The sequence below is a fragment of the Sceloporus occidentalis genome, unplaced genomic scaffold (assembly GCF_023333645.1).
Source record: "Sceloporus occidentalis isolate IW3139 unplaced genomic scaffold, rSceOcc1.0.p SCAF_6, whole genome shotgun sequence".
Lineage (NCBI taxonomy): Eukaryota > Metazoa > Chordata > Lepidosauria > Squamata > Phrynosomatidae > Sceloporus > Sceloporus occidentalis.
In genome coordinates, this window is record NW_028316986.1 from 80,947,161 (window position 1) to 80,963,107 (window position 15,947).

The following is a 15,947-nucleotide window of genomic DNA, read 5'->3' on the forward strand; positions in this document are numbered from 1 at the left end:
TGGGGCATGGCATCCACATGACACATGCCCTGACTGTGCCCCCAGGATATAGTGAAGCTGTGCGCTGCTCCACACGGGATGCAGCATCACAGCACTCCTATGCCACTGCATCCACACAACGCAGTGCCAAAGGAGCACCTTAAAGCCATGGTGCCACGGCTAGTGCACCCTTTCCAGGGTGCAAAAAGGAGCCACTTTTTGTGCCCCTTATGGGCGGTCTTCACAGTCTCACAATTGAAATATTATGTTGGAGGAGAGTTCTGTGGATACCACAGCCTGCCAAAAAGACAAATGAACGGTTCCTAGAGCAAATCAGACCTAAACTCTTCCTAGAAGCCAAGATCACTAAACCGAAGCTGTCATTCTTTGGATACATCATGAGACAGCATGACTCACTGGAAAAGACAATAACACTTGGAAAAGTGAAAGAGTAGGAAAAGAGGAAAACTGCATAGATGGATAAACTCAATCAAGAAGCCATATCCCTGAGTGTTTGAGACTTGATGGCAGGGGCTTTTAGAGGTTTCTTATTCATAGAGTTGCAATAAGTTGAAAACAACTTGACAGCAGATAGTAACAACAGTTTTATGTTATCTCTGTCACTCATTCCATTCTATGCCTATTTGGGAAGTTGGGCCTTCCATATGTTGCTGAACTTCAGCTCAAATCATGCCACATCACAGACCAGACTGGCTAGTGGAAATTGATGCCCACAAATATCTGGAATATCACCCGTTATCTTCTCCATTTTATTTGGGACCTTCTGGTTAGTCAGCTGTATGGAGGTCAAATAGAGCATGGTATTTATTACTGGTTGAGTATCCCTTATCCAGAATTGTGAAAACTAAAATACTCCAAAATTTAAAATTGTCCACATGGGTGGCTGAGATAGTGACACCTTTGTTTTATGATGGTTCAGTTTATAGAAACTTTGGCCGGATACAAACCGCCGCTTTGCGGCGCTCCCCCGCCGGCGCAATTTGCTCCGCGCGGGAGCTGCAGCAGCCAAACCGCGCGGCTCCCGCGCAGAGCAAAAAAGAAGCTCCAAAATGGAGCTTCTTTTGGAGTCGCGTTTGCAATGTAGCGAGGCGCCAGGGGCGCACTCGCTACGTCACAAAGGACGCGACGCGTATGGACGCTCAGCGTCCGATATGTCAACATGGCTGCGCCCGTATGAACAGGGTGCCGCCATCTTGTACGTATTCAATACGTATTAGGGTTAGGGGGGTGCGGAAGCACCACCACTTCCTAACCCTAGTACGTATTGATGACGTACTATTTGGCGGTTTGTATCCCGCCTTTGTTTTATGCACAAAATTATTAAAATATTATGTATAGAATTAACTTTGGGCTATGTGTATTAGATGAATACAAAACAAATGAATTTCATTTTTAGACTTGGGTCCCATCTTCAAGATAACTCATTATGTTTATGTAAATATTCCAAAATCCAAGAAAAAAATCCAAATTCCAAAACAATTCAGGCCCCAAATATTTTGGATAATGGAGACTCAATCACTATTCACTTTGCCTTTCCTGCTTACACTCTCCATAGTAATAAAATGGTGTTAGAATTTAAAGACATAGCATTGCTAGTCTGAAAAATCAGTATGCAAAGGAATCTTGCAGCACCTTTGAGACTAGCTGAAAGAAAGAAGTTGATAGCATGAGCTTTCGCAGACTTGAGCCTACTTCTATGCATCTGGGTAGGGTTGCCATAACCCTCCTACCAGCGGGACATTCCCGGTTTTTCACCACTAGGGGGCGTCCCTGCATGGTTTCCTCCTTGACTCCCAGCCGCCGGGAGTTGTTGCCAATCTGGTGACTTTCACACCAAAATGGCTACTTTTCAGAGCCTTTGGTGTGATTTTGGTGGTTGGTTTTAATGGTAATTTTGAGAGCTGAAAGAAGTTTCAATTATTTTTATTCAATTAGGGCTACGTTTTATTGCCATATTAACATTACAGGGACTTTTCAGGGATTTTGACTGAATATTTGGTGAGATATGGGGGGAGATTTTGTGAGTTTTGGCCAAACGTTTGGGGAATTATCTTCGAGGCTTGTTGGCAACAGGAGGTTGCCAGACTCAGGAAGAGGAGCTCCTCCTCTGTTTGGTCCCTAAGGCAGCAGGGGGGAGAGGGCCGTTTTCTTTGGCACCGAGGCGAGGATGATGATGAGGAGGAGGAAGAGGAGGAGAAGGTGCATGGCCATTTTCAATATTTATTTTGCCCCTCTGTATTTTTTCTAACATTGACTGACAGGGCTCAGTGCTCTGGAACTCTGGTGTCTGTGAGGCATTTGGCCTTCTCTGTCAGAGAGCTCTGGTGCCACAAGAAACTACAGTTCCAAGGATTCCATAGCACTGAGACCTGGCAGTCAAAGCAGTGTGTTTTGGACACAGATATCCTCCTTTTGTGAGTTAATGAATGAATCCAGTCCCTAGCCTTTCTATCTCTCTCACACACTGCAGGAGTAATAACCCACTTTGAGACTGCTTTAACTCAATGGTAGGAAATCCTGGGAATGCTAGTGTTTGGGAGACATTGAGACTTCTCTGTCAGAGATGGCTCTGAGGCCACAATAGACTACAATTCCCAGGATTCCCCAGCACTGAGCAGTCTCAAACTGGACCATTTCCTCAGTGTGGATGCACCTGGTGAGGCATTCTGGGCACTGCAGTTCAACTACATTTGGAGGGTTATGGGACTCCCTGTCAGAGATAGCTCTGGGGCCACAGTGTACTACAATTCCCAGCATTCCTCAGCACTAACCCAGGACAGTTAAGCCACTCTCGAACTGGATTCTTTCCCCAGTCTGGATGCAGCTTTGGTGAGGAACACTGGGCATTTCAGTCCAGCTATGTTTTATTTCTGCAGTGTATTTTGGACCAGAGACAAGGTGACCAGGCATCCTTCTCCTTTTCCAGAACATGTCCTCTTCTGCCCTCCCCCTTCACTTCTGTCAAATTTCAAAATGTCCTCCATTTTGATCATGCCTAAGAAACATGCATTTATATTAACATTTTTTAAAAATCATCAATTTTTTTGTGTGTCCTCCATTTATTAAAACTGTGTCCTACATTTGAAAATGTTGTCCTACATTTGTCCCAGTTTGGAGGTCCTGACTTATGGCAACCCTACATCTGGGGATGTAGCCTCAAATCTACGAAAGCTCATGTTTTTATGCAGATTCTTTCCTTCAGTTAATCTCAAAGGTGCTACAAGATCCCTTTGCACACAGAAATACCAGAAAAACAAGTTTCTGTCAGTACATGTAATAATGCAATTGTGTGGGCAGAAGGCAGGAGAGTATAAATAATAATTTCCTCCATGTGAATTCCACTCACATTTGGCTGACTGCCTTATCAGCACTAAGCCTTGAGGTGCACAATCAGGTGTGGTTTCAGGCAAGGTTACAGCACAGAAAAGGCATTAGTTGTTCTAATCAATAACCTATTCTGGGAAAAAGACGGGGGGGGGGGTGCTACCCTATTCATCTTCCTAGATCTCTCAGTGGCTTTTGATACCATTCAGCATAGTATCTTACTGGATCAGCTCTGTGGGATGGGAGTAGAAAGCACTGTTCTTCAGTGATTCAATTCCTATTTAGGGGGCTAATTCCAGAGAGTAGCATTGGGGGATTTCTGTTCAGTCCCATGTCTATTAAGCTGTGGGATGCCACCAGACTCCATCTTATCCTCCATGCTGTTCAACTTCTATATGAAGCCATGGGGAAGGTCATAAGAAGGTTTAGACTGTGGTGCCATCTATATGCTGATGACACTTGGTTCTATTGCTCCTTGTTATCGGAGTCAACTATGCAGTTGCTGAACATGCCTGGAACTTGTAATGGGCTTATTGAGACGGGGAAAAACATGAAAATGAATTCTGATAAGATGGAGGCTGTTTGGACTGATGGTTCTTGGGTCCAGTAATTGGATTAACAGCCTTTCCTGGATGGAGTTGCACTCCTGCTGAAGGAACAGGTACATAGATCCCTCCTTGTCACTGGGGACTCTGTGGCATCGAGTGCTTGGCACCAGGTTTGACTAGTGCATCGGCTATGGCTGTTTCTGGACAGATAACTTAGCCACAGTAGTCCATGAACTGATAACCTCATGGTTAGACTACTGAAATGTGCTCTATGTGGTGCTGTCCTTGAAGACTTGGAAACTGTAGGTAATGTAAAATTCAGTAGCTCAGCTGCTGACTGGAGTGCCACATGAAGAGTATTTAATGACAGTCTTAAAAGATTTGCACTGGCTGCCAATAAATTTCCACTCTGAGTTCAAGGTGCTTGTGATATCATTTAAAACTCTAAATGACTTGATACTTGTGGAAATGCATCTCCCCATATGTGCCTGCCTGAGGGTTAATACCTGCTAGGGGGCCTCCCTCCATGTCCCACTAGTGAGATCAATACACTGTGCTAGGACATGGAAGAAGACCTTCTCAACATTGGCACCCCAATTGACAATGCCCTCCCCTCAGAGGCTTGGGTATATGTAGCTTATTTATTTTATTGATTTACACTGTGCAATTTTTTAATGCTTTTTGTAAACCAGCCTGATATCTTTGATATCAGGCAGGGTATAAATATTTCAATCAATCAATCAATCAATATGGACAGCTCATCAGAAAGGCTCTACTACTATTCTTACCTGGAACTCTTTTTGCCCAGTTGATCATGTGCACCAGTTCTCTGTCAGCAAGGTTGGTTAGCAGTGTCATCACAGAAGCTTCATTGAAAGGCCTGCTAGGATCATATTCTGAGTAGACAACAGGTGGCTCTGCCTCTAGTAAAGCACTGACCATCTGATCTGCAGTCAGAGACAAGGCTGGACTGTTCTTTTTGCTATGTTTGATCATCAGGGGACTCGGCCAAAGAGCAGTGCTCCTTGCCTCAGTTAAAGCTCCTGCATTCCTGCTGTCATTTTCCTCTCTTTGACGTTTGTGTTTCAGCATACGGCCCCCTCTGCGGTCTTTCCGAATTCCTGGAAGGAGATAAGAACATGATTAACACATTTTTGAATCATCTTCTAATGCAATTCCCCTGGAAAAGTAAGAATGGGAAATAATGCAATACTTATTTAATTCAGCTCACTGCTCTGAGGCAATAGATATCAGATATGAAACTGCACCCACTCCACAGCATTGTCTCCAGCTTACAGAATAATCAGCATCTTGATTATAGTATGCTACAAACAGAATAATCAGCATCTGGATCACAGCATGTTACAGAGATCACATATAAAAGAAATGGCATTGGCTCAAGTGCCAAGGATAAACTGCAACACTGCATTCATTGCAGTGCTGCAAGGGATGGTGAGAATCATGTCTTGGTTCATTCGGTGCCTTACAGGAACAAAACATCTTCAACAAGGCCTGAATACATTTTGTTCCTGTTATGTCTGAATGGAATGTCAGTTCAGTAGCAACTAATTATTAATAAAATCTGATTCACATAGACCTATTTCTGGTTTGTTCTGTCAAAAGCCTTTCCTACCTACAGAATACTAAAATGATTTTTACAGATAAATGTATTGCAGCAATTGAACCTCCTTTTTAACGAATCACTACTTTGCAGTATTTGACACAAAAACGTATCCTTGGATCTGGAAACAAACATAAATTTGGCTGAGTAACAAGACTTTCTGTGAAGGTAACAATGCTTCAGGCATAATTCTCAGCAGGTATCAAAGGATATTTAAAAAAGTATTTGCCAGTGCATTGTAGTAAAGAACACCAAGAACTCAAAAAGGTCATGCTTTCATCTGACAGACTAGCACAGTTTAAAGGTTCGTTATGAGCAATCATTTCTCCCTTTAAGAGACACTGATGGACAATCTCCACTTGTAACTTAAAGGCAATATCAAAAATAAAACCAAACAATAAAATAATACCCTGTTGCTAGAGGCTCCCTGAAGCCCCCCCCCCCCCCCGCAACTTCAGGCATGGCATTCCCAACTCAACTCAGGCCCTGTCCAGATGGGCCATTTTGTACATACTCTGTACGTACTAAGGCTGCCTGGGGGCGTCTCTTTTAGATGCCCTCAACCCTAGTACGTACGGAGTTTGCGCGGGTGCTGCCATTTTGACATAACAGCTGCATCACGTCCAAATGGCGTGGCGCGGCTGTTACATCTTGGCACCATTGAAGGGCGCTTGTAGCGCCCTTTCAGCGCTGCTAGAAGGAGCTCCATTTTGGAGCTCCTTCTGCCGCGTGTATCGCTGGCACGGCCTTTAAACGGACGTGCCAGCAATACAGAGAGAAGGGGCCAAGTGGCCCCTTTCTCTCTCTCCCCACCACTGTTGGGGTGTCCTTGGGGCATGAAGCCCCAAGGACACTCCTTTCCAGGCTGCGGGGAAGCGGCCGTTTGCCACTTCCCCGACACCAGAAAAAGCGGCAGATTGGGGCCTCTGGGGCTGCCGCTGTGGCAGCTCAGGCCCCGATCCATCAGGGAAAGGGGTGGTCTGTACACCGCCTCAGTGACTATTCAGCAAATTGCTCCAGGAGATTTGATTTCTAACCAGCCTAGATATATGACTGAATGTCTTTCTGCTGGAACACACTATAGACATTATCACACAAGGTTTTTAAACCACAATTAAAGTTGGAGAATAGCATTTTTGAAAATACTTATTGCAAGTCATTGTCTCTGTTTTATTGCTGCTGTGTCTGTGAAACATTCAGGGAAGCATTCTCAGGCATTGTGTGATTGTTATCTAACTTTTATTTGATATTAGCTTGATATGGGATATTTGATGTTTTTAATTGGTTGCTTGCTTATTTTATATAATGCTATCTTGTATTATTATCTATTGTTTTATATGTATTTTGTTATTATCCTGTAGAATGTATGCCATTGGCAGGTTTCATTTTTATCGATTTTTTTATTGTAGCATCTGTTTGTGGTAAAACGCTAATGCCCTCTTGCACTTCCTTGTGAAAGAGGTGGGGACTGGGGGGCACACACACAAAATGCCTACCTAAGGCAAAGTAATGGTTGGGGAGGAGGATGGAGTGGGATCCTTCCTTTGTCTTACTTCCCTGACTGGTTCTGGAGACCATGACAGAGAAAGCAGGCCATTGGGGTCCCTGTGGTAGGAGAGGACAGCCCAACTACAGCAGCCTAGGTCCTGATTCCAATCCCCAGCTTCCCTTCTGCTTCTTGTCCACTGCTGTCTCAGACTCTGTGCCATGGCATAGCATACTGTGCCCTCTGGTTGGAGGTTAGAAAGGCATTTTTGTGTGTGCATGTGCACCTGCATGCACCATGTGTGCACACCCCAAACACACTGAAGAGTTCTCAGAGTGGCCAATGGAGGCTCTACTTTTTGACCAACTGGTTTTTGTCAGCACTGCAGTTCCTTAACCCTTCACATAAGTGGAGTCTTCCTTTAAAAGAGCACTGAAGTTTTGTACCTGAATCACAGTGTGACATAAGCAGGAAAGGAGGTCAGTAATGGATTTTCTTAAAGTAAAAAGAATTTCTTTTTAATTGATCTCCACTGCAACAACAACAGAACCCAATGATATCATGTGGTAGGCCAAACAGAGAATGCTATTATACAAAGACACATCTGTTTTAATGGACTAATGTGATAAGCTACCATAAAACAATATTGGTTTTGAACCTGGAATATCTGTCCCAGTTAAATAGAGCTGTGAAGAAACCATTCTGTTGGAGAATTAGGTGTGACAAGCAATTTTCTATAACATTAAGAGCTCAATTCTTCACATATTTATTCAGAATTACATTCTATTTTGTTAGTCCCTGTTAAGTATGGACAGACCTGCAACCTATTTTTTCTAAATGTGTCCTGGTCTTTTTTCAGTCAATGGTAGAAGATGACTGCTATGTTACATCTAACATGGTGGATCCCAAAATAGTTGGTAAAACTGATTTGTAGAAAAAGTTCCCTAACCAAACATTTTTTTAAAAAAAGAAAGCAGTAAAACATATTGAAGGCAGATGGCTCCCATATGTGCTAGTCAGTTCTGGGTGTCACATAAAAGCATGGAAGCAAATGCCTAAATATCTGAAGTTTGTAGACTAATGTGTTAAAAGAAGTTGAGACTCTCAGCGAAGAGAGGTCTAAAATCTAAACCACCAACAGAATCCTATTATGCCAATATATGTCAATAATGAGTTTTCCCACCTTTAGTCTTAGTACTTCGGTGTGACTAAAAAGAAAATCAGCGAAAGAGCCAACATTTGATAACAAGTTTAACATTCAGGCTACACTCATGGGAAACAATTGCCACATAAAAGAAAGGTGTGGGTGTATACCTCTGTTTAGGCCTAGATTCAATTCAGTACAAACTGCCCTGTTTAACTGCTTCATAAGACAATAAATCTTGACTTGGTTCAAGCTTACATTTAACAATAAGGCCAGAGGTTTGTCATGCTGCCTCCAGTTATGCCTCCCTTGAAAATATATTACATCCAATAAGGCTGGAAAGAACTATTGATTATGATGAGTATTATCTATGTATTGATAAATGAATGTTTATTTTAAATAACAAAAGAAAGGTGAATTCTAAAAGATGAACTTATTCAAATTGTCAGCGTCTCAACATTTTTGATAAATCTTTCCACATAAAGAGGGTCTATACATGTATTCTTACCATCAGACTTATTTTAACTTTCAAAATGAATTTTAAAGACAATGTGCTTGAAAAAAAAAGCTGCTGTCCCCATTACTCATAAATTTACTGCAGTTTTTCCTACCACAAAAGTTTCCTATCATTAGAAAAAATAACCCTGTTTTGGCAAAACTTCATAACCAAACTAGTAAAATACTGGGGACACTTCAGTCACAGAGTTTACAATATCATTAATGTGATATTCAGTTCATCCATGAAAACAGCAGGAGTAAACGTATGAACGAAGGAGAAGGATTTTCACATAGTTATGTACCTTGTAAACTTACCACATCCTGTACTGTAGCAAACGTATGAACAAACGAGAAGGATTTTCACATACTTTTGTGCCTTGTAAATTCACCCCATCCTGTACTGTAGCAATTACTAATTTAATGACTTTAGTCTGAAAAGCCTTGGGATCATTTGAACATTAAATACAGATGTGAATGTCCAACTTATTCACAGTTTTAAGAATTTCTATCCTATCTTCCTTTAAAGCTCAAAACAGCTAAAATCTAACATTTTAGAGATTTGCCATGTCTGTTCTATAGAATATGAATCACATGTGTGGTGCCTCAAAATTCAATACAAATAGTTTTCTTTTAGAAAGTGAGGTTTTTTTGGTCACTGCATGTGACTCCTAGCCTCCCTCAGGTTCATGGGAGAGAACCTCTGCATCCAACCAAAATACTGTATTCTTTATTGACAGTACATTTTACAATTTATTTATTTATCATGCTTATAAGTCACCGAATAACCAAAAGCAATCAGTTGACATGGTTCAAAACAAGTTTAGAGACAAGTACAAGATCTCCTGACACTAATAATCAGGGAATATTACAGACTTTTTAGTACCTTCTTTTTGAAGTAATAGTTCTAATACTGTCAAAGAGAAGCTAGTTATTTTTGCTTTCCTATGTAAATAGGTTACAAGGATTTTTTTTAAGAAACTGAAAACCATTAGATCATATTTGAATGTTCACTTACTTAATCAGCCTTGATTCTAAAGGAAACAATTAAGTAAATATGATCATTATTCGTCTCGTCTCCGGCTGCTTTTCTAAAAGGATTTCACCAGCTTCATAGACTGAAAGACTGGTTCAATTTAAAGCAAATATTTTAACCAAGGTTACATAAGCGGTCTTCTTAGAAACCCTACATTTTGTTGTATGTGTTCTTTGGTAATTCAAGGTAAAGATAGGAATCACTGACAGATGGCATGCATCTGCCACTGTATCATGCCTATTGTGTGAGGTGAAGGCAGCAAAAACAGTTGCCTTTGTTGTCTCCTGTGGATCTTCAAGAAGCAAGCTAGATAAACTATTCTGTAGTGTTCAGAGCTTGTTAACATGTTCCCCAGATAGCAACACACATGAAAGGTACACCTCCCCAACAATTTCAATGATACTATTATCGCAGATCCAGTCAAGACATCCAATGTGCCATCTGATTTGTGAGATGGATTTCAGGCTTTTTGAACCCGAGGATGTAGATAAGGTACCAGCTTGGCTAACCACATGGTTTATCAATCCTTGCTCTTTGTTGCTGGTTTCAGGAAAACGGGCAGAATGGATCAAGTGGATATAGTATATGGTCAGCATTACATTGACTGAGAGAGTGATGCCTAGCATCCCTAATTATCCTCTTGGCTTGTGGGACCAGGGCACAGAATTCTATACCTATGCAGTGATTCTATACTTAATTATAGAGTCGGTTTCAGGGAGCTGCTGTAAAGCCTCTCATTGCCTGCCATATGCAGTGCTACAAAATACTATCCTGCTTCCAATTCTGTGAAATACCTATACTGTATAAAACTACTGTGAATAGTCATTAAGAATGCTGGATTGCAGTGTCAGCAATATACTGATACTCAGTTCTACTTCTTCATAACATCTGTTTCAATTGTGGCTTTATATGTGCTGGTTCATTATCCAAAAACACTGATAGCTAGATGATGACCAATAGACTAAGGATGAATCCTGACAAGAAGAAAGTTTTATGGGTGAATGATGTCCCCTCTAGGAATTAGTCAGATTCCCTGTTATGGAATTGCATTTCTCTGAAAGAGTCAGGCTTTTAATTCTGGAATGCTCTTTAAAACCATCTTTTTACTGGAGACCCAGAGGAATTCAGCAATAGGGCTTGCCATTTCTGGATAGAGACAGTCTGGCAAGATCAATCTTTCATTGGTAACTTCAATACAGAATTATTCTAAAACATTCTGTATGAATCTCAAACCTTGAAAATTCTCTTTTTGGATTACAAGCACAGAACCTCCCAGGCAACCGAGCCATTCTGCGAGGTACAATCTAAAATCTATAGTCTAAAAGAGTAACTTTACCATACTCTGATTAGTCTTCCCATTGGAATGATCCAGAAACTACACCTCGTGCAGATCTTGGCAGTTAGGTTGATGAGCCAAGGAGCATTTGAAGAACATGTTATTCATTTGCTGATATAACTGTACTGGCTGGCAATCTGTCACTTGGCATGGCTCCATGGTATTACAAAAGAAAAGGTCTTTAATAAATTGAGATGAAAATACCTGACAGAGCAACTCCTCCCATATCAACCTATCTATTAATTTAATTCTTCAAATTAAGCTCTCCTGATTGTTCATCACCTGCACAGGTTGATCTGGTGGCAACCAGGTGTAGGACCTTTTTGTTGTGGCACCATGCCTTTGGAATCCACTCTCCCAAGTACATTAGGAACCAAACTTGATTATGTTCCTACACATGTTAAACACCTGAGGGACCAAGCATTTGTTGACTGTAATATGTAGCTTAACAAGATTTTTTTTATTTTTATTGCACATTTCTATATTTGACTTTTCATTCAATTGCTGTTTAATTGATTTTGTAGACAGACATAGAAGTTTTTTAAACAAGGGTCAGTGTATAAATATTTGAAATACATAATAAATATTGAGTGTCACCATCATATTACCAGTCTCCACAAAAACATACTGACTATTCCCTAATGGCACAAATCTCTTTGGCTCATCTCTCCCCACACCTTCCCAGCACGCTCTTCTAAAGAAAAAGTTACATATATGTATACATTGATAGAAATGCCTTAAGACAGATTTTATTTTGGAACTGTGGGCACCCAAACTTGGGAAATTTTACATTAATTTGTGCATTCTCTGTGACTTAGATCAGCAGCTGGAAATGTTCTGACCTAGAGAGAAGATGATGTTTAAATCAGTAGATGCATCACTTCTCATAAGAGATTTATATGTGTAAGGTTTTTTGTTACTAGTTATTCACTTAGTTCCCATAGAAGGAGAAGAAACAAGGGGAGATCATCATTAATTATCTTGAACTGAAAGGGAGTAAGAACACTTCTCTCTGAGAAAGGAATGACTCTAATTTTGTTCTGCTTATCAAATTTTTCATGGATTGTTGAGACAGAGAATGGAACATGAACAACAGACAACAGACATGACACAGATTCCTAAATGGGGGATAGGCAAATCTACTAATCCACTAGTTCATTGAGTCACTTTGAGAACTTAATGTTAAGCAAAGTCTATGTCAGAATCACAGTCTGTGATAGTTGAAACTAAAAGAAATTACTAAAATTCCAAATCTAATAAAAACAAAACTAAATTATTCAGAAATGCAGATAATCTCACACAATAGATTTGTCTTATTTCTATAGCACCTCCATCAAGAAAAAGGGTGAAATGCACTTGGGCGGCGGGGGGGGGGGGGGGAATCCATATAATTTTTGTGACAATCATTTATGTCTCCATGGTTCATAACAGTCCTCACTCATGACAAGGTGCAGATTGGCATGTGGTGTTTCACTCTACTTTATTTGTAAATCTTATGGGGGAAAAATCAGTGTTTTCACTGTTAAACGCCACACTTCGAAGCAACCTGGAAGGCGGCACAAAGGGGTGGACTTTTTGCCCCTCAAGTTAAGGAGTATAATATCAGCCAAGTTATTTTGGCACATGAGGCCAAATAACCCAAAAGCATCTCTCCCACCTCTAAGTAAAAACAATATAATAATATATTAATATGTAACAATTGGCTGTCATGACACTTAACCCCTGCTGCCTGACTCAGCTGCTTAATGCTAGGGTCTTCCTGCTGTGAGGATAATACTCCATGGTTCATTTGCTCATTACAAACCACACTGAGTAAAAACTTTAAAACAATATAAAATTGAATGGTGAAATTGGAGCACAAACCTCTCCTCTTACACTCTGTCAAGTGTCATACCTACTGATGTTGCTAAATAATTTTTTTTAATGTTTCTGAAGACTGTGCATCTGAATTTGAAAGGCACTTCTGAAATATATTTCTTACATAACTGATGATGCTAAAAGAGAAAGTATCATTTTGAAGAAAATAACATCTTTGAAGCCATAGTAGGGCAAGAATGAGCAAAGAAGTGACCAGATGCACCTTTTATATTAACTGCATTTTTTCAAAAAATGACATCTTCAATTACAGGTTTCGGTTCCTCAGCCTAACATTTAGAAGGACTCAAAGAAAATGTCTTTTCAGTTACCTCAATGACTGATTCTGTTCACCATTAGAAGCTATGTATTCATCTACAAACATCTACCTTTAATCATTGTAGGGCATAGCTTCATAAAATAACAGAATTATACAGATGTGTGCAGTTGTTTCAGTTTATCATCTGTAGTAAAATATGGTTAGGTGGGCATTCTTTTAATGGACTAGCACTTTTTGTTTTGTTTTTTAGGGGCGGTGGTGTCATTTGGTGAAGATTTTAATAAATGACTGGGCCTGTACAGCCAACCAACTTTCCAAATGGAGATGTGTTCTACCATGGATTTGTTCAATTCTGTCTACTAACAAACATATGATGTCTCTGTGTGTGTTTGTGTATGTATTTTGTCTTGACACATATGTTGATGTGTGATAAATTTAGATACAATTTCAATCAGCAAGGCTTCCCCACACACATTAATCACTTGCTACATTGGTCATCTGAATTCACTTACAGTCACCATGATGTGCAGTCATGTTGTGGAGTCTGCATGGTTCTGTTCTATATGATAAGGCTGCTCGGTATGGCTTTCTGACTACCAAAGCAAAGTACAATGTGTTAACTAGGAAACAGAATATCACTGGAACCTCAAACACGAGTCATGCTAGTTATGGGATTCTGCAGTCTGTTGGGGATGCTTTGATTGTGTCTTCGGCATGACAGGGGTTGGACTGCATGGCCCTTGTGGTCTCTTCCAGCTCTATGATTCTATGATTCTATACCTTCAACAGAGTTGTTCTCTGCTACCTTTACTCCTGGAAATGGAAAATAATTCCCATGATCATAGAAGACTTGGGAGACCTCTGGGACAATCTCCCAGTGACCAATGACAGGGACATCTTGTAGAGGAGAGACTGAAAAAGGGGAGATATTGGGATTTCAAGCAGAAAAAAATTAGGCAATATGTGAAGAATCTCATCAACTGCGCCTCATAAGGCAATAATAGACCAACCATGTAATAGCACTAATATATTTAATAAAATGAATATATATATATATATATATATATATATATATATATGCATGACTATGTCAAAAAACACAATTATGTTCCGATGTGAGCTCTAAAATCTTGAGGGGAGGCACTTTTCTCTACCCCACTGCCTTAACAGGTATATTTTGTGTAAACATGAAAGAGGGCCTTCTCTGTAGCTGCTCCCAGATTTTGGAAGTCTATCCCTAGGGAGGCTGAGATGGCTCAATACTGTCTTAACCTCAGCTGGTGTATGTTTTAAACTATATGTGATTTCATTTTAATTTTCTGTCTTCTGTGAGCTACCTTGTGTCCCAGTCTGGGAGATAGACAGGTTATAAATAAAGGGATGGGTGGACAAAAATCCAGTGTCCCTGCCCCATTCAGACAGAATTCTATACAGTGAAATGAAGCAACATTGCCTTAAGTCAACACTGTTTAAAATTAAATAGATTGCAGTTATTCTATATATTTTGAAGTCAAATTTTAGTTCCAAATGGCCTGCTTTGGAAGAAAGATACAAGACTAGAAGGAATACTTAACTCAGAAAAGAGAGGTGTAGTAGTGATGGGCAACTTCAACTATCCTGATATTTGCTGGAAGTCAAACTCAGCAAAATCCTCAAGGTCTAGCAAATTCCTCACTTGCCTGGAAGACAGTTTCATTGTCCAAAAGATGGAAGAGGCAGCAAGGGGGTCAGCTATTTTGGATCTGATCCTAACCAACAAGGATGACTTGGTTAATGGGGTGCAAGTGGTGGCATCATTAGGTGGAAGTGACCATGTTCTCCAGGAGTTTGTAATACAGTGGAAAGGAGAAGCCAGGCATAGTCAAACATGCATTCTAGACTTTAGGAGAGAGGATTTCAGTAAACTTAGAGAAGTATTGAGGGTGATCCTGTGGTCAGAAATACTAAAAGGGAAGGGAGTTCAGGACAGATGGGAGTTTCTCAAAAGAGAGATACTGAAGGCACAATCTCAAACAGTTCCAGTGAGAAAGAAAAATGGGAGGTGTCTCAAGAAACCAGGATGGATGACTAAGGAACTTTCAACTGAGCTAAGTTTGAAACGGAACATGTACAAGAAATGGAAAAAGGGGGAAATCACAAAAAAGGAATTCAAAGAAATAGCAGGCATGTGTAGGGGTAAAGTCAGAAAAGCTAAAGCGCAGCATGAGCTCAGGCTTGCTAGAGAGGTTAAAAGGAATAAAAAGAGATTTTTGGATATGTCCGCAGCAAAAGGAAGAAGGAGGAAATGGTAGGGCCACTGTGTGGAGAAGATGGCAAAATGTTAACAGGGGACAGAGAAAAGGCAAAATTACTCAACACCTTCTTTGCCTCAGTCTTCTCAGAAAAGGCAAAAGGTGCTCAACCTGCGGATAATGGAGCAGAGGACAGAATAGGGGAATTTCAGCACAGAATAAATAAAGAGATAGTAGAGGAATACCTTGTTAATCTAAATGAATTTAAGTCTCCAGGACCAGATGAACTACATCCAAGGGTATTAAAAGAACTGGCAAATGTAATATCGGATCCATTGGCAATCATATTTGAAAACTCCTGGAAAACAGGAGAAATCCCAGCAGACTGGAGGAAGGCAAACATTGTCCCCATCTTCAAAAAGGGGAAAAAAGAGGATCCCAACAATTATCGTCCAGTTAGTCTGACATCAATACCAGGAAAGATTCTGGAGCAGATCATTAAACAGAGAGTCTCTGAACATCTAGAAGGCAATGCCATAATCACAAAAAGTCAACATGGGTTTCAGAGAAACAAGTCATGCCAGACAAATCT

The 15,947-nt window shown here is 40.4% G+C and overlaps 1 protein-coding gene across 1 annotated transcript in view; it reads right to left on the bottom strand.

Annotated features, from left to right (window-relative positions):
* ESR1 (estrogen receptor 1) overlaps positions 1-15,947 on the bottom strand; it is a 266,364-nt gene that overhangs the window by 67,607 nt on the left and 182,810 nt on the right. The window contains exon 6 of the mRNA XM_089530178.1: positions 4,661-4,993. Within this exon, the coding sequence (XP_089386304.1) occupies positions 4,661-4,993 (333 nt within the window). The remainder of the gene's footprint in view (positions 1-4,660; positions 4,994-15,947) is intronic.